General features: G+C 33.3%; 1 protein-coding gene across 8 annotated transcripts in view; it reads left to right on the top strand.

Annotated features, from left to right (window-relative positions):
- Positions 1-22,563, top strand: part of LOC138334853 (Kv channel-interacting protein 4-like) — a 320,280-nt gene that overhangs the window by 255,423 nt on the left and 42,294 nt on the right. The window contains exon 1 of one of the 8 annotated variants that reach the window (XM_069283632.1): positions 14,519-14,609. The exons of the other annotated variants lie outside the window; for them this stretch is intronic. Coding sequence (XP_069139733.1) covers positions 14,534-14,609 — 76 coding nt within the window. The 5' untranslated portion in view covers positions 14,519-14,533. Of the gene's footprint in view, positions 1-14,518; positions 14,610-22,563 lie in introns of those variants that run through there. 8 annotated transcript variants of the gene reach the window in all.

Consider the following 22,563-nt stretch of genomic DNA (forward strand, 5'->3'; position numbering starts at 1 on the left):
ATAATACGATAAAATTGTGAGCCAGAATATGTTCGTAAGAACCCTCGCGCGCTTACATCCGAGCCATCGAGAGTGATTTATATAAGTTATGTAACTTGTTTCTCAATCGATGTAAAATAAAGTTTACATTTTTAATACGATAAGATCTACTGAATCAGTTACCTTCCTCACATCCCATACACCTGTATACAAGTTAAAGGGACAATTCACTCACGCTAATTCTTTTACATAACCAAGAAGCAAAATATGGCATAAATGTATTGTTCTACATTTCTTATGAAATATATAACATAAGATATTGACAAATTCCACGTCATTGTTTAGTATTTTAATTGATACCGTTGTAATTACAAATCGTTGATCAATACGATTAAGCAGGTACAATATGTACGCTGTACCAATATCCGAGCCAAAGTCACGCACGTTAAACAAATGAACTACATAAGCACTGTGGAGGTGATATAATGATTTTTTAGGCAAGACAATTCACCTAATAAGGTAAACACACTTCTGTCATAGCGATTTGAGCTGTTCTAGACAAAAGTAGCATTACTCTACGAGCAAGGGACTGGGTTCGGCATACAAGATATTCGACCACAATGTGTAATGGCGGACAGCGAGTGAGTTTGAACATTTCACACGCATTTCACCACCATGGGATGTTCTGACATATCACAGTAAAACCGACTGATCTAATTTCCATTAGAACTGGGGGTTTTCCGATATATATACAAATTTTAATGTTCTCGTCGAATGAATTGTCCCTTTAAAAAGCATTTATAATGTAATATAAAGTATTATATAGGAGTTCATATCCACCTATGTTTCCTTGTTTTGATGATATGCACACACTCTTACATTATCTTTCTTGGTGGTAAGCTGATGAACTATTTCTTACATGTAAATATGCTTCATAAATATTATCGTATAAATATGCCAAGGTATGTCAGCATGTTTCGTTTAAAAAAATACTATTGAGATTTGCATTAACACTTTCGGAATCCTGTAATTTCAAGCTGTATAAGCTAAAAACCAAATGTACTTAAGTCTTGCCAGTATTTGTTCTTAGTCCAAAGATATGTATGTTATTTAAGCAGGTAAAAAATCTATACAAATAAAGGAAAGCATTCGCTTTGGTTTCGTTTCTGTTAGAGTTACTCCCCTTTGTATTCATAATATGAACTGAACACTCATGTGCTTTGAAACTTTTAACAACATACTAAATTAAACATGAAGCTTTTGGTGAATTCATTGCTCATATTAGCCAAACTTGAAATTACGTTTTGAACAGCAAAATTGAAAATGCATTTTAAACTGTAATTTGATGACGGGCTTTATTGCATTTTGCTATTAAGATGTAACACCTTAGACACAAACCATCTGTATATGCCATAAGATAATTGCAAATTTGGAAATATGGAACATAAACTCCACGGTAACTACAATTGCTTTAGTATTACATGACAGCTACAACTGCTTTATGTTATAGTTTTGCAAATAAAGATGTTAATCCACTCGTCATTTTCCGAATGATTTATTTCTTCTATGATAATTTGCTCAATTAACTTTCGTATGCTGTAACATGCTCCAACATTCTCTTATCTTTTTACATTTTACCTCGTTTTACTTTGTTAAAAAGTGCTTTCCCCACCTTTTTCCATAGAGGGGGGGGGAGATGGGAAGTTAAGTTTAAAGAAAAAACGAAATGAAAGTCATTGTTTATTAAAGAAAAACAAATACTATTTTGGATAATGATAAAATATATCAATATGGTTGGTGCAAGAGACATATACAATTGTTTGGTAAAGTATAACCTGTAATGAATGATTTCGGTTATTTTACAATACAATAAGATAGGCCATTAATAACTTCCAAAGATTCAAACCCATTTACACGTTGCTATTAAAGGCCAAAACATATCTTGATTGAGATTTCCATGACAATATACAATAACAATTATGTTTTGTAGGTTTTGAACATAAAATGCGCGTCATACGAAGTACACCATTGTTTGATGAAGTGATTTCGAGATTCTCATAGCAATAGCCAATGTGAATAACCGAATAGTATTACTTAATTAAACAGAAAAGTTGAGTTTGAAACATTAGAACTACAGCATATGAGTACAAACCTAAATGTCGACATCATGCTGTTATTTACGTCTTCACTCGCTATGACCTACCCTTGATTTTTCCATTGTCTCATCCCGTCACGTACTAGTGTTTGAGTTGCTATGGAAATGATCTGAATTCTTTTATTATGTAGCCACGTCTCTTGCTAGGCCCCGACTGTTGACGCCCGGCCTGACTGGGCAATGCTACTCTCTACAAACCAACTGTGTATCGATCGATAGCACACAAATTGTTTTCCCACCATTTCTCTCCCCGACCGACTGAATCACGTTAGCGTTGCTGTGAGGTTGAATTCTGTAAAGTTCTTGAGCTAAGTAAACTAGAAGAAACTCACCAATTAACGAAGGCAATTCTAATTGTTGTAGATTAGTTTGGTATTGTTCCATCACTGGAATTCATTTATATCATTTTAGAATATAAACGTATCAGATACAAGACCTTTGTTTACACTGTACATTGTACCATGATGGTTAAAAAAGAAGAATGCAACCGCCGACATACTGTGAGATTGAGTTGAGTGTTTTGTTCTTTCAGTTTTGTTGTTTTTGCTTGTGTAATCAATACGTTTTAAGCGGTTGCATTTATCAATCATTGACCCTGTGTAATTTTAATACCATGTTATTAATTTAGTACTATTACTTTTTACCGACCCGCCCTTTTGGTCAGTTCTTAAAACGCCTTCCAGCAGTATCTAGGCCCAGTTTCATGAACATTCTTTAACTTTAAGGAATTCCTTAGCTTAAATTTCCCCATTGAAAAGCGTTACAAAAGTTAAGGAAAAATCTTCAGTTAAGGAGCCTTCTTTGAAATCTGTAATGTTTTCCTATGGAGAATTTTAAGTTAAGGGATTCCTTAAATGTAAAGAATATTCGTGAAACTTGGTCCTGTCTTTCCTTTACCCTCTGCCACTGTTGCCACCTCCTTCATTCCCCGACTCCTCCCACCCCCTTCAATTACCTCTGACTTCTCCTATATATCGTCACCACTATCCTCATAGCCACCTCCATGCTACCAATTCCTTCTTCTTCATCTCCATTGCTATCTCATTGACCAGCCACTTTGAACAACGTTATATGTATCTAATGGAATGCGTTTTTCATATGTATTATACATTAAAAATCATAATGGTTACCCCTAAAGGCTTTTCTAAAATCGTATGCAGACAGATTACCTTTTTTATATAGAAATGACTAAGAAGAACGATTCCTTAACAATAACATTGCAATAAACCATAGGAAAAATCACCAGACCAAGGGCATCCTTATCGTGTGAGGAAAACCCAATGGATACTGATCCCCTGGCAGCGATCGGTGTTTTCAACACCTCGATATTACTATATATCTCTCCTCGAGTGTTGATGATTTACGCCCAACGCCATAACATCATTATACAATTGGAGTCTATATAGAAATTAATGTGTTTCATGACTAGTGCCCCATATGGACGTGCGAAAGTCCAATATTACTAATTCCGTTTGTATTGATCAAGGAAGGATTAGGACATACAAAATACAGAAAGGGCAAATGTCCTTAGCTCCCGTTTACAATATGTTTTGCTAGTGTGACCAGATGGACAATGCAGAGATGTCACGCAGTTTGAATGTCCATGCATCAAGACTGAAAAGTGGTAATATTACAACGCTATTGTGGCTGATGCAAAATAAAATGATCTAAAATCATGTAAACTTTCCTTGTGTCGCAATTTTTATCCGAAATTTCGTTTATATTGTCCCTGTGGGCTGAAATATTTAGAATATGACGCGGGATCTGAGATATACTATTACTAGACTGATCCATTTGAGTGTTTACAATAGCGATCGACTAGATTCAGATTCCTTTTCCTTAATTAAAGCAGTAAAATAAATTACTGCACTGGTACGGTTGTTAATTAAGTTAGCATACCGTGGCATTTCGGTGTAAGATAACAACCATTTAAATGCCATAGACGCCACCTTGACAACGTATGCCTACGGATGCTCCAGCAGATTTCAGTCACTGAATATATTACTATCACTGATATGCAAACTATGTGGAAATGATCCCCCACATGCATGAATACTTTGCGTGGTTCACTTTATACACTGTCTCTGCACACACTGTCAAATAAAATGTCACGGCAAATATTGACAATCTGTAATGTTTGAAGTTGCAACAGTCGAAAAGGGCCTATCAAATGCAAATTTAATTTCTGACAAGCTTGAAGCATCAAATTCTACCATGCGGCGTAATTCAAAATTGCCAAATCAATTTCAAATACATATGTATAAAGTCAGTATATATTTCACCATATCTGGTTATTTGGGTATATATAGATTAACAGTTTTTAAAGGTTTACATAATATAACTTGCTTTTATTTTGGTTGATAGAATACAAAATGCGAAATACCAACAACGAAATATCTATCCTGCAACCAAACCGCTCTAAACTCAAGACACTGAGGTCAAGAGCCGGAATTAGGACACCTTAATAATGGCGTCATTATGCGACCCGATACTTATGATGTAACTGATATTAATAAAAGAACATTAACGACATTGCTTATTAAACACAATGAAACAGAAGAAAAAAATAAAATTAAAAAACATTGGTGGGATAAGGAATTCCTGTAGATATATTATTTACATGTCTTTAAATAGTAAATTCCACCAAGGGATACCAGTGTATTGAAACACGATTGAACAGAACAAAAATTCTACGTGGTTATACGTTTTAAACCTTGAATTTGAATATTATTAAGAAAAGTTAATTCACTTTAAAAGATTAAGTTTGATAGGATGTATGTTGTTTTTTCCCATCATCAAATACTAAATAATATGGAATATCCCCGTAAGCATACTCTAAATATCAAAGTGTTATTTATTATGATTTGTATAACTTGTATAACTTGTTTCGTAATTGATGTAAAATAAATTAAGGTTGTTTTAAAACGTTATTATAGTTCCACTGATTTCGAGTTGGTGGTATTTCATTATATGGTCTAAGTAGTATTGACACAATAATACATGTAATGATGTCAAGAACAACAAAGTTCCAGTATAAAACATTCTTCCAAACAAATGGCGTTCGGAAACATGATGTATACGGTCAATGTCCAATAGAAAGTTCATTAACGTTTCCGGGATCATCGATATTTGTACTGGTGGCGCTAGTCCATTGGGTGTTTTGTCTTGTAATTCATGTTCCCTATCCGACCTTGAACTTTGCCTTATGAGCCAACATCCACCGCAACGATCGTGTTCAAAAACGCCTCTTCTTGATAAAGATGAATGATCGGGTTTAGTAATTGTTACGCCCATTGCATCTGCATTTGACATGCACTTGTGCCAGCGTCAGTGCCAATTGGTTTGCCCTTGGAGTTTAAAGTCGTTTGCTGCAATTTCAGGCCTCGAATGCAACTTTGAAAAATGAAATTTTATTTGAAAAAAAAAGTGTCATTTTAAATATCACATTTCTGCTCAGCGATGACTCAAAAGTTCAAAAAGGAAGATTTTTGGAATTTTGTGGTGTGGAATATGCTGTAACTGGTGCACTGCTTACAGAACAGTTACAATGTGTCTCATGGTATTAGTTAATGAGGAGTGTATGGACACAATACATACATACCTCAGAATAATTTCTGATATTTAGAAAAATATATAAAACATATCTATATATACTCTTTGATATTCTGTAAAGAGTGATTTGTTGATGCAAAAAAAAAAAAATCAAACAGATATAACGAAATCAAACGGGAGAGTAAATTAACATATTGATAAAAACAAGTTGAAAAGAAAAACAAGAGATGCTTCAGATTATGATAACAAATGTTGTATAACTGGATGAAAGAACACTTCTCATAATTATTTCATTATTTTATTTGAAGATAATGGTATTTTTAAATAACCCAACCCATGTTCTTTGTCCAGGAGCTATACGCGTGAATTGTAAATGAATATTAAATGACAGTTTAAGCCAATCAAAAACGTCATAGAACTAGATAATCTTACATAAGCCATAGGCCTTATCGCCAATGGATAACATGACGGATCATCGCAGTGCTAAGTGCTGAATTTATGAAACATAGAGAAAGACATAACCAACATGCTTTGTTTATAAAAAGGTTGGACTTAGTGTTTACATCATATTATAAGTTCGTAATGCTAACATTATAGCAATTTATCTGCTGCATATCTTTGACATTACAATGGTTTATGTTTCTAAAAAGTATGGTTTTGCGTTTTTGCCAATTCTAGCATTTTTGTCGAAAAAGTTACAGACTGTATGGATTGTCTTTACTATTAGTTAGATATTTATGAGTTAGCTTAAAGTCATCTGGTTCTACTTAGCCAAAATGGATATTGTGTACATTGTGATGTGAAAATCATATAAATATTAAACAAAATGTCATATATACATTCGTATATAAAACATATAAATAAAACTAAACAAATAAATCAACTTTTATATATTCTGTTCTTGTCTACTTGACCAGAGAATTAATTAAGCTTTTTAGTATCCCATTTTGTCGGTTCAAAGATATTATGAAAGAGATAGTTCTGTTGAAGGTGACTTGTTTCATGAGTGATGAATGCTTGTCGAATTATCTAAGAAACCTCAATAAATGAACTATACGAAGAACTGTACGATTGATTATCGGGCAACAAATACTTAAAAAAAAAGAATAAAAACAAATTTATCTTAAGAATACATTTGTTACACATACATGTATGATTACAAAACAATTTGCACGTTCCAGGAAGAAAATTACAGGAATATGGAAATACATTTATGTATGGCTGCAAGTATCACATGACACAAACGATTGACAACTACGCATGCGTGATGAACTAATTTAATTTTTCACTCAATTTTCTTTTATTGCAGGAGTCGTTGAATGCTATAGTTTTTGTTACCAACACTGTGACTGGAAAGTAATGTGTTGCTCAATAAGTACTTATTTGTATTGTTTCTTTCTCTTTTTTCTTTACCGACAACAGTGGGTGAGCAAATAGTTTTACATCTTTGTGTGTTGGATGTGATTTAAAGCACGAACATAATACTATGAACACGTTGATATTTACATACTAATTTAATTAATTTAAAATTAAAGCTTTTTATCATAGTTTTCTAACACCAATTTACTCGGATGATAAGCTGGAGTTTTATTATATTTTGCACATTTGTCATGTTGTAGCATACGAATGATTGCTTGTATCAGTAACCTTAACAATGCATGGCACGTTTGCGCTTCAGCACCTATTCACGCTGTACATACCAATATTTATCACATATTGATAATATTTTATATAATGTGATGGACATATGTATTGCTGCATTTCGCTCATTGATATGTACTTGTTTAAAATATATGTATTTTTCCCGAGATCCTTTAAAATGCTAACCTATGTCATTTTACATCCATTAAGAATACGTATCATCAAGGGTGTTTTAGTGTATACTATCTCTAACATGACACTTGGTATTCAACCTTAATTGGTCGACACACACATATACATATTACCCATATATACTTTTAAAACGGTTTTGGACTTGAGTTAAAGTTAGTTTGCCAGTTAAAAATGCTTATTCATATCCATATCGATGTCCAAAACCTTAAAAGATGAAGTAATACCTATGATGTTTTTCAAATCAATGTATAAGTAGTAAAGCATTAAATCTTTATGACAAATTATCTATGATCGAAGTTGTATGGTCGCCGGACATGGACTCAGTCGTGTTTTTTCTAGCTCTTGTCCCTGCATTTCCTGTGTATGTCCTAGAGGACACCATATAATGTGGTTCACAACCAATTTATCCTTTTTACAACTATTTGCATTGTCTAATACGAGGTCCGTTGGCGGAAACTACTGTAAAATGAACTTCCAAACAATAATTGGAGTCTGGCATTTAAAATTGGCTTGTATTTGTAGATTTAGTTAAAACTATAATATGCCAAGCACTAGTACTGATGTATTAGCTATTTAATATCAATAATTGAAAACATAATTTCTTTTAAACTCGCCGCCATTGACACTACGATCGTTACCAAATGGAAATCGGAAAGTTCACGACCCGTTTTCGTGAGTTCTGTGGTGTTCTTGACAACAGCAACGCCGTCAGAATGTCGGCTTGCTACGGTTCTTACAAAAGGCGGTATCCACTGCAGCTGTTATCAATTTACTTGGATGTTTTTATGATTTTCTCAAAATTATTCAAAATAGTGAAAAATTTCAGGTGTATACTTTAAGATTAGAACCATCTTAACTTAAGTTAGATAATATACAAAGACATATTGTGCTTCATTTGCGCGATATGAGTAAGGTAAGCTAGTTTCAGCCTCCAAAGTCCAGTGTAGATGATAGTATTTAGTGATTCTAGAGGTTATATTTGTCCCTTGAAAGGCAAACGTACTACTTAGCATATTATATGCTTAAAGTATTTCCATGGAAACCTAGACAAGACATAAAACAAACACTTATACAAAATTTGATTTTGTCCATCATTTGGACCAACGACAAACTTACTTTTTTTTCATTTCGATTCATCCTTATAACTTTACCACTTAAAAATAATCATCAGAGTTTAACGCCATTATGCTAGTTTGCGAACAACATTTAAAATAATTTTGGTTGATGATAACAGAATGGTTCCTTCATTATATATTAGCGCAGTATATCATATAACATTGTAAAGGTACAGGGATAATATAAAATAATCCAATTAGGCTTATCATTTTCTACAAAAGAATAGTTATCTGTAATCACTGTTTGATTATAAAGCAATGCCCTATTTAATACCGTAGCATTACAAAGGAAATATGCACGAAATCAGTTTACTAACATATCGCTTGTGTGTGATATTGCCCAACGTTTTGTTAACGACATCGTTGCATATTCTGGTGGAATTAGCTTATCAGAACATGAAACAATCTGATATGCTCTGACTAACATGAAACACACAGCATTGCCCCAATAGCATATCGCAATGCATATGAGAGCCTATTCGAAGAGACGGTTACATCAGCGCCAAAGGTGTGAATTTGATCTTTCTCTTTGATGTTTCACCTATCTAACATATTAAATGCTCTTTCTTGTTCACGAAAACAACATCATGGTACACATTCTGAGTACACACTGCGTCACCAAGATAGCTATACATTAAAGGTGGCCAACATGCATGAAATGAAATTATTATAGTATCACACTGATGATTGAACCGCATTGTCATACTAATTCTAATTCATTTTGAATACAAAAAAGTAAGCTTATCCTAGAAACACAGATCTAGTATTTGGTACTTGTCCCACGGTAAATAGATTCACAGAAATACTGATACGAGCAGATCTGGTATTTGGTACCTATTCCTTGTTACATGTCATTTCTACACAAAACATTAATAGTACGTTACATTTCAACACTAAAATTATTTACAATGAGTGAAATAGTCAGTCACAATATCATAGTCAAAGTTTAACTATTCAACAGAAAACCAAGCAAGGAGAACAAATGTCAAATCCATGTAAAAACTGTGCAATACAGATATTATTTTTAATATTCTCTGGTCAATCTAATTAATACACTCAATTTGAAAGAAAAAACAATTATGATCTTTATTAAAATCACTATTTCTGTAGATAGTTTCATTCTCGTTAATAAATAATATCACAAATTAATTAGCGAATCAGCGTACAATAGGTTTATTAGCAAAATGGAATTTTCCGTTGAAATAACTTTTATAGGTACGTCAGAATATACACAGATACTGCATTTATATCTACAAAGATGCTGCAGAGGTATACAAGCATAGTGCCAAATCTACTATTTATGTTAACTGTAGAATTCCAACTTAAATATTTCAGGAGGTATAGTGAAATAGGTTTTTTTTTAATTTTCGATCAAGTAATATAATGATAAAGTTGATATCACATCATACATAAGTATACATGTAATACCTAGGGCATGCAGTTTAGAAAATATTTATATTAACTATTTAATGTTCTCATTGTTTATGCATGTTGTTTAACAATATTAAAACATATCCTGATGTTTAAACTTATATTTGTCAAGTATGTATTTTATAAAAATGTGTTTCTTTATGATCATAATTTTGATAGATAGGCAGGTAAGTTTATATAATATATTCACTTCAAAATATGTCAGTCCATTGCGAAGATGTACACAGACCTATATAATATTGCCATTTGTCGATTGTTTTTATGTCAATTTTGAAATGTCAAAAAATCAATATTCCTTATCCGATAAATGCTATCATGTAATACGAAATGGATTATCTGCCTTTCCCTTTGGGCGATCGACATGCGCATGAGGTCCCAGCATTAAATCTCCATTGTCTAGTTCTAGCTATATAATACATTGATTCTACGACGATCAGTACTAGTCTGGGATATCCGTATGCTCTTTACGCTCGACGTCCTCAGACAAACCTTCGTTTCATGTCATGATTACAGCTTGTGTGTCGGTATAGGAAGATATTAATGGAGAACCATTTACGGTACATATGATAGCTGATACAAACAATACATGCTCAGATTGTAAATAAATACTGCAAAGATATTTTGATTCAGATTTGCTAGCATCGTACAGCTGTTAAAAATCAAACATCTAATACCCGTGTCGTGATATATAAGGAGATTTTTTTATTCAAACAAGAAATCAGCTCATAGTTTTGGTTTCGTGTTCGATGTAATTATGTTAATCAGATAGATAGGAGCACGCTATTGTCTACACGAGTACGGTATTGTGACAATCGCACCGTCCATGGTAGCTCATACAAAGTCATCTAGTCATGCTTATTGGAAACTCACATCGCTTGATAGCAGAAACTATTACAAACATAATATTAATGGAATGTTTTAAACTCACATCGCTTGATAGCAGAAACTATTACAAACATAATATCAACGAAATATTGGAAACTCACATCGCTTGATAGCAGAAACTATTACAAACATAATATCAATGGAATGTTTTAAACTCACATCGCGTGATAGCAGAAACTATTACAAACATAATATTAATGGAATTTTGATAAAACTCATACGACTATTGAAACTCACATCGCGTGATAGCAGAAACTATTAAACAAACATAATATTAATGGAATGTTTTAAACTCACATCGCGTGATAGCAGAAACTATTACAAACATAATATTAAACGAATATTGGAAACTCACATGCTTGATAGCAGAAACTATTACAAACATAATATCAACGAAATATTTAACTTACATCGCATGATAGAAGAAAACTATTACAAACATAATATCAACGAAATATTGGAAACTTACATCGCATGATAGAAGAAAATATTACTAACATATCTTCAACAAAATATTGGAAACTCACGTCGCTTGTCAGTTTAAACAACAGATATGCTACACTTTTTGCTAGGAATTTACCAATTAGCGTGAATGCCAACACCTGCAAACTCTCTAGTACATTACTACTTGGTGTTGAAAAACATCCAAGTATAAGTATTTCTCTAAGTTCTCTACTAGGCGATTGATTATGTTAGTGAAGATAGCACCGTGTGTTTATATTATGGTAAAGTCTGTAAAAGTCATCATATAGTCACCTAGGAACTCGTGTATGATGCGTCATGTCTTGATAAGTTCCCTATCGCGCACATCAAGAGAGATGGTCTTACTTTGAGCGGATGAATATTTTATGAGAAACCTATAACAGCAAGGACGTCGTCTTCGTTACATTAAAATGCTGTTAAAGGATCTACATTGTAACTTGTTCTTACAGCTTACCGTATTAAGCATGGTAAACAATGCCAGATTTTAAAGTATAAATATATATCAACATTATACTGTCTTGATAGAAGATATTGTCACATGTGAAATTACACATTAATTCATCCCATTGGGTATGGTATACGTTAACAATCCTTCGTTACGTTCTAGTGACGCGTCCGATTAACCTATATCGTTCCATTAAAACACATTCTGTTGAACTAGAAGTTAGATACCGAGTTTACTTTATAAAATACGTTTGAATATGCTATTGCAACGATAATAACGTTTACCACTGCTTTGCTTTTGGAATTGACATTTTATTCTCTATATGTATTTTAATCCATTAAAAGCTGAGATTATTTCAGATTAAGTCTCTATGATGAACTGAAGTATATGAGAGTAAACAAGGTCAGAACCTTATGCGTCCTGCCCTAGACATAAAAAGAAGAGCCGTTTGTAAATGCATGAATATCAGATACAAAAATTATTAGCAATATTTGATTCACATATAAAATGACCTCAATGTCAAATTAATAATACGTGATATCTGTGCTTTATCAACCACAATTACCACAAGACATCTGGGTCGTGAGTCCGAATCCCATGTGGGGCAGCTGCCACGTACTGACCGCTGGTCGTTGGGTATTCTTCGGGTACTCCGGTTTCCCTCCATCAACAAACTTGGCAGGTCGTTACATGACCCTGACTGTCAATATAACGTTAAACTAAAGAAACACAAAACTAAATATAATGTATTGCGAAAGAAGAGGAATAGTTCTTTATTGAACTTCCTTGTATACAAGAATGTAAAAATGTCATTGGTGATATGTCACTTTACAATTCAATTTTAAGTGTTCAGTGCTCGGCTAGTATTGATTGAATCTACCACTAAGTTTACGCATGACTTCCTTACTCCAATTCGATGGATTATTTCTGGAAAAGAACTATTTCATTATCTTTAATCGAAAAGCAGCACGGTTTAAGTAAAACAAATTGGATTAGTAGCTAAAGTAACATGTTTATTCAAGTATAATCATATGGCTTTGTAGCGCTTTCAAGCAATTGTTCATGGCATGGCCAAATGAGTTGTTCTTAATTATATCGATGTGCAATGTAGCCTAAATCTAATTCCATAAAGGAAATTAATAATTTTAATTTCTAATCTTGAATCTTGAATATGGAATCTATATATTTTAAATCTGCTTAATTTAAGACCACATAAGAAATGTTTTACATAAAGCTCTACAAGATAATATCATTTTATCAGCAAAGTAATTACATTTCTCTTCTTGAAATTGCAAACTGCAGAGTGAATAATGTTGGATTATGTTGTAGTATACACATCATCGCCAAACAATGCGTCAAATAAAATATATAATATATTTTTAAATTCCTAGAGAGGTACCCGAAAACTGATAATTTTCGTGATGATTCATGGCTAACAATAAAGTTAAAGTATAAATGATATGATCAATGTTTCACTCAATGATGATGTATACATATCTGATATCCATATCGGCAGCAAAACATCGAGTGTCATTTACCTGAAAACGTTATAATCAAAACCACCTTTTACACATTGAATAAGCCATGTTACTTGACTGATTTTTTTGAAGAAAGATTTATCATATTACTTCAGTTTATATTTCTTTCTTGGGATTGTACAAAATACTAATTTGTATGAAATATCTTTACAATGTATGCAAATGCGATTTAGATTTATCTTTTTCATTCGGTTCTTCATTTGTTCTTTCGTTCCATTCGTTGTTCGTTCATTCTACCCTTTCTTTCTTTTTCTTTTTTTTCATCTATCCCTCTATCCCTCCCTCCATCCATCCATCTATCCATCCATCCTAGCTTTCCATTTTCGGAACAGCTATTAAACCATTTTATAAATGTTAACTATATGTAAAACCTAGAGAGAAACCGAATTGTCTTTAACGTCTGATTGACGTAAGTCAAAGGTGTATCATTTTAAAGTGTTTATGTCACGAACTCAATGTACCACTGTGTCAAACAGGTATATACGCGTGTAACTATATATAGACCGTAGCCTCTAACATCATCTGAATATAGATTTCCGTCTCAGCATCTATGTAGATGTAGTTTGGGTGTTAGAGCGATTGCCTTTGTCATAAGTTACCAGGATACCTCTTGTCTTAGTATACAATCTACATGTGTAAGGACATTATCCTTCTCTATTATGGATTAATCGTTACTTAAGTCATGCTTGTAAAATGTTATTGCTTTCTGATATTATTATTAGGTTAAATCGGCAGTAACTTGGGTTTTTTTTTACTTTGTGAATCACATCACTTGGGATGTTACAACTGTACTATGAGAAAATTCGTCAACGTGGAAGACATCCGCATATAAAGCAGGACCACTAACGCTATCTACGATTGGCACGGTTAAATATTTATACAGGACGGTTTTGTTCCGTCCCAGGGTTGATGTGGTTTCATGCTATTATTGGATAAAATCGCCATTTTAGGACAAGCATCACGATATAATGTACAACAGTGACTTTTCTATATTAAAGTCTGTTCATTATTGTACAACTCTCGGGATGTGTCCATCGATCGACTCAATATTTGCCTGGAACAGGTGCAAAGCTTCGTAGGTTTTCGGCAGTAGAGTGCTGACTAGGCTACAGTAACCATGTTTCTATCCAGCCGTAACACAATTCTATCTCATTTTGTCAACTTTTCACTGACAGGCGGGAAATCAAAAAATGGTGAGTCAAACGCACTCTCTTTTACCTATTTGAATTGTTTGAAAGTTTTCATGTAGATTTATTGAATTTGCCTAGTTGATTTATAAACAGTTTTTTCTTCTGTGTGTTTACATAGATGTTCTACACGACATACAAGCACACACACACACACATACACAAATGTAATGCACAATTCCACTTATCATCCAGCCTACAGCTGACGCATTCTATTTTTAATATTTTTTTTAAATATTTTGCAACATCCTACAACTTGATGTCGTTGTCGTACGAAGTTTGGCGCTGTTTTAGTCAATATCGATGTGGCAGCTGCTTATTATTGCAATTTTATCCAGTCTGTATAAATCTTTGTTTTACAGTTGTAGGTAACATTACTGGATACAACACCCACAACTTACCGTGTCAGCTTTTGTACAGCCTTTCGTGCAATACACCTTGATAGCGTTAACAGACACAGTGTTATTCCCTACTTCTTTAGCGGCATTGACTTTTCCTAATGGTTGTGCGTGTGCGTTTTACATTGCTTTTCCCCCCACATTCTGCCAATAGCTTGTGTGGTTCTTTTTTAAATTAGCAAGTTACAGTAATGTTTCGCTTGTTTATAACTTAATGATTCCGACGTTCATATTTCATTGAATGGACTTTTTCTCTTTGTTTAAGTGTTTTTTAATTGAATGAGAAACAATTTAAAGACAAAATCATTTTGACATGACTATCTAACATTGGCTTCCCTTTACATTTTAATTGTTATTTAAATTCTCTTTTTTTCTTGATAAAATATCTTGAGAGAGATATGTGAAATGTATTGCTTTCATGACCATCATATAATTTGATAAGAAAATGTTTGGTTTTTCAAAGAAAAATATAATATCTTTTGAAGCAAGCTTGATTATGTAATTCCAGTTATGTAAAATTCTAGTATTGTTTATACATTGTACTAGAAGTCATACAATTCTTTAAGTATCGCCACATTTAGGGATCTGCGTTAGGTTAGTGATAATTAGATTATGAAATGTTATGTAAAGTCAAGTCACGTTTCCAATCAAATCTGATACATGTAAATTTTTGCACAATAATGAAGTACGCATTAGTTTATTACATTCCTGAATACAAATTCCTCGTTTATTCACTACATGTAAAGTATAACAATGGAGTTTTGTTTGATGTTCCGTTCAAATTACGAAATAGTTCTTTTCCTTATGATTTACCATGTAGTTCTAGTGATCCTCCCCATGAACAAAATATCAAAAAGAATCCCTTCATCGGTTTCTCTTTTAATTACTATGACCCTTTGACAACATCAGGCCTCATTGCATTAACGTCATAGACATTAAGTGTCGATATGGCATATAATCGGGGCTGTTTGATGTTGTCATCTGGAACCGGACGGTCAATAAACTGTTGTTTTTGGTGATATGTTAGACTTGGTATATATTTAACAGGCAGCGCTGTGTTAATATAATTCATAAATTATATTTTCACGAGCTCCTTTGTTAAGGCAAGGCTTCCTATGATCGAAGGATATAAGTATGCAAAACGGATTATATATATCTTTAGAATTCAACTTTAATGGTTTTAATTGTTTTTTGGTTTTATGCATGTTTTATAACAAAATATATCTCTCTGAAAACATAGACATATGTCAACAAAGATATGTAAGTTTATATAATAAATATTCTGTTTTTTAGTTTATTTTTATGAAAAACGTATTATGTTATGTTCCTGTGGATGATAATGCGTAGTAAAGTAGGTCGAAATTATATTATGTAGTCTATGTTATTATGTAAAATCATTAAAGTCTAGGATCAACTCATCAACGCCAACATCAAAATCGAAATGCAGGGTGGTCAGCAAGCATTCTAGTTGTCAAAATGAATATCATGCGCTCTGTTAACAGTTTAGGTTATTTAAGGTCATTCTCAAGTACACGGACAGACAAGGTAACTATTGAAATTCTACAAAACAAAGGTCATTTGGTCGAAAGCTTGGCGTATGGGTTTCAAACTAGAAGATATAAAGTTATTTTGAAGACATATTTACTAATCATACGCCACAGTTCTGTGAAAACATTAAAGACTGCTACTGATAGGCTAAGATCAAAAAAGACAATGCATTACTACATGTATAGACGTATCAAAGGTCATATAGATATATTTCCGAATACATTTGGTGAATGTTTTCTGTAAATTGGCTGATTGAACTGAGACGTATTCCCGCCAAGGAACTATTGGTTCGGGGAAAGTTCCATTTTTGTCAATTTAAGATGGCGACATGGACGCTGTAGCTAGACATATACATGGCTGCCTTTCCTTTAGTTCTACGCATATCTCATAGCACAAGAATTCCCATAACCCCCAGAGGAGGTGGCATTTATTTTTACATCTATCATATTTAGGTTCGTTTAAACTAAAATAAGCCACGAATCTCAGTATCATCACTTAAGACAAGAAGAAATGCAATGCATTGTTCAAAAAACAATCGATTGTCAAAGTTATTCCGCAATACTAAACATTAGATGAGATGTCTTGTGTTAATATTTAATTTACTACATTACATGTTCAAAATTTGAGTTACTCATTTTGGTTTTCCACAATGCGATGTCGCTGGAATACATACACGACCTTATACACAGAATTCTTTACTCTGATTTCTTAAAAAAACATAGATCGAGTCGCACATGCATTTAAAGATAAGAAAAATCTTAATTAATTTAATATTTTGGGTTACAAATTTCGAACCATCATTTGTTTTACATATCTAAGTTATACTCACCAAACTCCAACTTTCCAAACAATTTAAAAACAAAAGGTGTATTTTAGGAGACAACAGAGGGTGTTTTGTTTGCTGTGGCTTAACCTGAAAATAGGATTTTCTACCTAAATCCAATGTTCGATGTAATATGTCAAGTTTCAATCCAAAGCATTTTTAAAGGCAATACATTATTTTGCTCATTCACCAAAAACATTCATTATTAAAGAAGTGAAGTAACAAGGTATCCATATAGAGTTCGTTCGTGGAAAAGTGTTGACTCTGGATTTAAAAGGCTATAGTTGCATACGAGTCGGAGTAGCGACGATATATATATTTGTTGTACGAAAGGTCGGAATCAATACAACAGATGAATTGTGACCTTTAGTTTGGCTCGGGTTTGTTTATCACGCTGCCTAGGTAATACTTTATAGCACTATAGTATCAATGCTTTTTCAACGTGGCATTTGAATCTCACCTATGTTTTTAATATTACAGTAAATGTAAATATAAGCTTTTGGCAATTAGGCAAGTTTTTTAATTATGCATTATAACGCAGTGACAACCAAATGAGTTGCATAGGAATCGGATGATCATCAGATCAGATCGGATTGAGATTCATTGGGTTATGTTATTGTCAGGGCTACTTGTGTTTTTACGGTATTTATTGTTAGATTGGTACAACTATGTAATGCATTGAAGTTTTTAAGATTATATTTAATTTGTATTGACTTTGCTAATAGACACTTATTGTTTCTGATTCGTAAATTATACTGGTATATTTGACTCAAAAGTTATTAGTCTAATGAAATTAATTCGTTCGATAGAACATGTTAGATACATAACAGGGATTATGGAATACAGTTTACTTTCTAAAATCCCGAAAGTAGTTCTGTCTTTGCTTTTTACAACATCGCTGGATATATGACCAACACGCATTTTATATGAATATTCAGAATCGCTGTTTAATAATCTATATTAATATGATAGATAAGCATAGTATGTATTTTTCTTCGAAAGGTGTGTTAAAATTACCTTTTTGACACAAAAACTGTTTACGTACATGCTCTATTGTATTTTTTTCAGCATTAATGTTCATTTGTGCACCTCTAGTATTACATTAAATATAATGATTATAATAATAAGCGTTTTCCTAACAAGTTTAAAGAGACAATTCACTCAGGCAAATTCTTTTACATAACCAATAAGCAAACTATAGCATAAATGTATTGTTCTACATTTCTTATGAAACATATAACGTAAAACATTGACAAATTCCACAACATTGTTAAGTATTTTAATTAATATCGTTGAAATATCAAATCGTTGATCAATACGATTAAGCAGGTACAATATTAACTCTGTACCCATACCCGAGCCAAAGTCACGCACGTTAAACAAATGAACTACATAACCACTGAGAAGGTGATAAAATGATTTTTAGGCAAGACAATTCACCTAATAAGGTAAACACACTACTGTCAGAGCGATTTGAGCAGTTCTAGCCAAAAGTTGCATTACTTTACGAGCAAGGGACAGGGTTCGGCATACAAGAAGTTCGACCACAGTGTGTAATGGCGGGACAGCGAGCAAGTTTTGAATATTTCACACACGTGTCACCACCATAGGCGTTTCAGGCATATCACAGTAAAACTGACTGATGTAATTTCCATTAGAAGTTGTTTTATCTGATATATATACAAATTTTAATGATTATAATAATAAGCGTTTTCCTAACAAGTTTAACATAAACAAAACATTGCATTAAATGTAAACATATCATCAGATATGATATGAATATAAAACAATAATTATCATTTCTTATTTCTTAGTTTTATAATATTTCATTTCTCTCAGTTATCATCAGTTACATTACACGACACAAACTACTTCTCGCCTTATAGTTCATTTCTAATGGTGGAGTACTCTGCTAGGTCACGTGACTCCTCTTGTCACGTCTCTCCCTGCATGGCCTCCACGTTGCCATTAGTTGTTGTTTCTGCAGCTCCACGACGCCACATTTGAACCTTCCCTTTGACAATTAGCCGTGCTTTCCCGTACCTGCTAACCACTGAAGCTGTTTCCTGACGTCACATGTCCCCACGGGCCTCTATAACACTAGTCAAGTTTGGTTTTTATCGTGTCGCCTGCATCATCCATTCTCCCGCAAATACACTGTGTAGGTGTGGATGTTTTACATTTACTAGGTTTTGTTGTATTTCGACTCTATTCTCGACGCTTCTCACTTGACACTACTATTATCTCACTGTTGAATTTGAAGAAGTCTGGGGGTTGATGTTACGTCAATTTGGAATCACGATGTAAGTTTTTTTTTTTTTTTTTTTTTTTTTTTGCTTTATCATATTTAGATGAAGTGATCGTTCATATCGTCAGTGACACACTGACCTAGCATTGATTTCAATTTGATTGGGTTTTTTTTCATATTGTCAAAAAGTTGATTTTAAGACATTGCCAAAGGTGCGGGAATATAGGAATTGGACGACCAGGCTTCGTGGCTTTCCTTATATTTCTCAACTCTTGAAAGACAAAATACCCTTGACATATATTGCTTTAAATTCACAACTTTTTCTCGTGTTGACCTCCCCAATCTCCTCAGCATAGTATATGCTACAGATGCACAGAACAGAACGATATCAACCTATATCAGGATGAAACCCTTGTTTCTATAGCGCCTTCATTCGTGAACATGATGGGTGATTTCGTCTATATTATGTATAGCGGCAAGGATTTTATTTAATGTCACGTAACAATAATGCTACAGTTTCTCCGAACAAAAAAAATACTCATATTGTAAATTTTCTTTATATTAGTGTTTTATTGTTCATTACAAAGCACCCATTCGTCGATAAAATTATGTTGCTAAAGCATCATATTTCAACCTATGTATACTGAGTTCCTCCGTGGATGCCGAGCGTCTCTCTGGAGAACGAGAGAAAATGCTTCAAATTGAATAATTTAAAATGTAATTGACAATTGTTCCGGGATGCTTTCTTCTGAAATAGTGTTAACTGTCAGAGGTATGTAATTTATTGCTAGTTTGTTTGGCATGAAATTTGAAAACATTCCTCCGCTAGAGCCCATATTTGTATCAATGTAATATGTGTTTGATTTATATTACCAATTATATTTTTATGGATTTTTTCGATAAATAATTGCGTATTGTCTTATTATGTTAATCTTTCCTCAGTTTAATATTGTTTCAATCAGTCTATATGTTGTATTGGTGTCACCCCACCTCTATCCCATCTCTGTCCTACCCAAATCCCCACCCCCATTTCCCTCTCCTTTACCCTTCCCTCTATTCTATCCTTACTTACTGTCTTTAGTTCTCTCCTCTACGTAATCATGATCACCCGCCCGCGTCTTTTAGACTTTTCTGTGATCTGTGTCATAATTTTCCTCTATCCATACATTCTTACTCACAAGCCTCATGTTTTTTTTGTTTTTTTTTTTTTATTTGACATAATAATGTCCTTATTTACACGTTCAGAACCATGCCAATCGTCCAGATGTATCCGTTATTATTATCACTTTACCCTTTATATTATCGCACCTCGGACAGAAATGTCCCCAAATGATTGGCGGAGAGCCGTCACGTGGTGACCCCCAAACACTGCCATTAGTAATAGTGGTTCAATAAATTTCATTAAAGTGCAATATGGCGGCTGTTGCCCTCGCTTCAATAAACACATTCTCAAGTAAATATGTTATTTCATTACAGTAAAATTATATATTACTTGTTAATTTGTGTTTAGAAACATTTCTTATCGTTTAGATTATTCAAATTACGTGAAATGCATTTTTAATACGAGTTGCTTCCCCAACGCCAGTTTGAAAGTTGATGACGCGGTGAAATGTAACAATTCAAGCGATTTCTCGGCTGTGATTATAAACAAATGGAGCGATTCGTACAGGTCAATCCTCAGTCTACAATCGATTTATCGGCATAACTTTTGAGTGATTATCTCGGCGATAATGCAGAGATGATCAAGGATATTGCCCTTTAATGTTGGGTGGATGTTTGTGTCATTATGTTTGTGATGCTTTGATTATACAGCAAGTTTAGTGTCATATTTAGGTATGTCGAAATCATTGTTGATTTATGAATTATTCAGTATAATTCTGCAGGTTTCTTATACAGTATATTTGCAGATTCCGAAAAGAAATACATACATACATGTAAATATGTAGGCCTAGGCCAATTATTTTAAAAGCGTCCATTGCTTGTATCCTTCGCCAGCATGATTAAAGTTTGATTTCATATTATTGACGAAACATTAAAGTAAGAAACAAAGACCTAATGAAACAAATCAATGATCCTCGATGCGCCCTCGTCCCCTATAAATCCGACCGATCCTTTATGTCTTATATATTGGGTCACAAACTAATAATATATAACTAATCTTTTATCATTTCATCATTCTCTTTGATAATCAATTACTTCTCTTATAGTCTTTCTAACAATCTCTTATATACATAAATATTCATATCAACGAAGGTCGAATGTGTTCTTCTTTCTTTGTCCATATTTTACATTTTCTTAGCCTCCGTAAATGAAATGTTATAAATTGTCAAAAATAGGGATAGTGTCTATTCCACCAAAATTGATTTTTTTCTAGGTTATTCAAAAGCCAATAAAATAAAAAAAAATGTAAGCATGGGCTTCTTTGTGTTTTTGTAACAAACAATATTTTTTTTCTAGTATATTATATGGATAACGAGGTTAATCGCATGTATTCATAATATATATATATGTGTGTATTAAATCGTATCATATAAGATGCAATCGTATTATTCGTTGTTATAAAATGTAATAAATGAGTATACGTAACTATACATGCGAAAATCAATCAGTCTGTCAATGGCTGTTTAGTTATAGTCTGTCTAGAGCTCAGATATGCCGTTACACCGGCGATCTCTGACACTGGGACGTTAGACAGTGATGGGGGCAATCATCTGTGAGGTCAGCGGTCAGGAAAAGTGTGAGAGATCCCGAGAGCTGTCTCACTACTGACGTGTTTGTCGTCTGCTCCATGTCTGTTCATGATCACAACAAATGATTATGTCTGACAGAGTTGCTTCCCTTGTAACACATAGAGGTTATTGATTTTGAATCTCGCTATTTAGTTACTAATTCCGATCAACGGGTGATCGCTCTAAATTTATATAAATGTCCAATTTTATTTTT

The sequence above is a fragment of the Argopecten irradians genome, chromosome 11 (genome assembly GCF_041381155.1).
Source record: "Argopecten irradians isolate NY chromosome 11, Ai_NY, whole genome shotgun sequence".
Taxonomy (NCBI): Eukaryota; Metazoa; Mollusca; class Bivalvia; order Pectinida; family Pectinidae; genus Argopecten; species Argopecten irradians.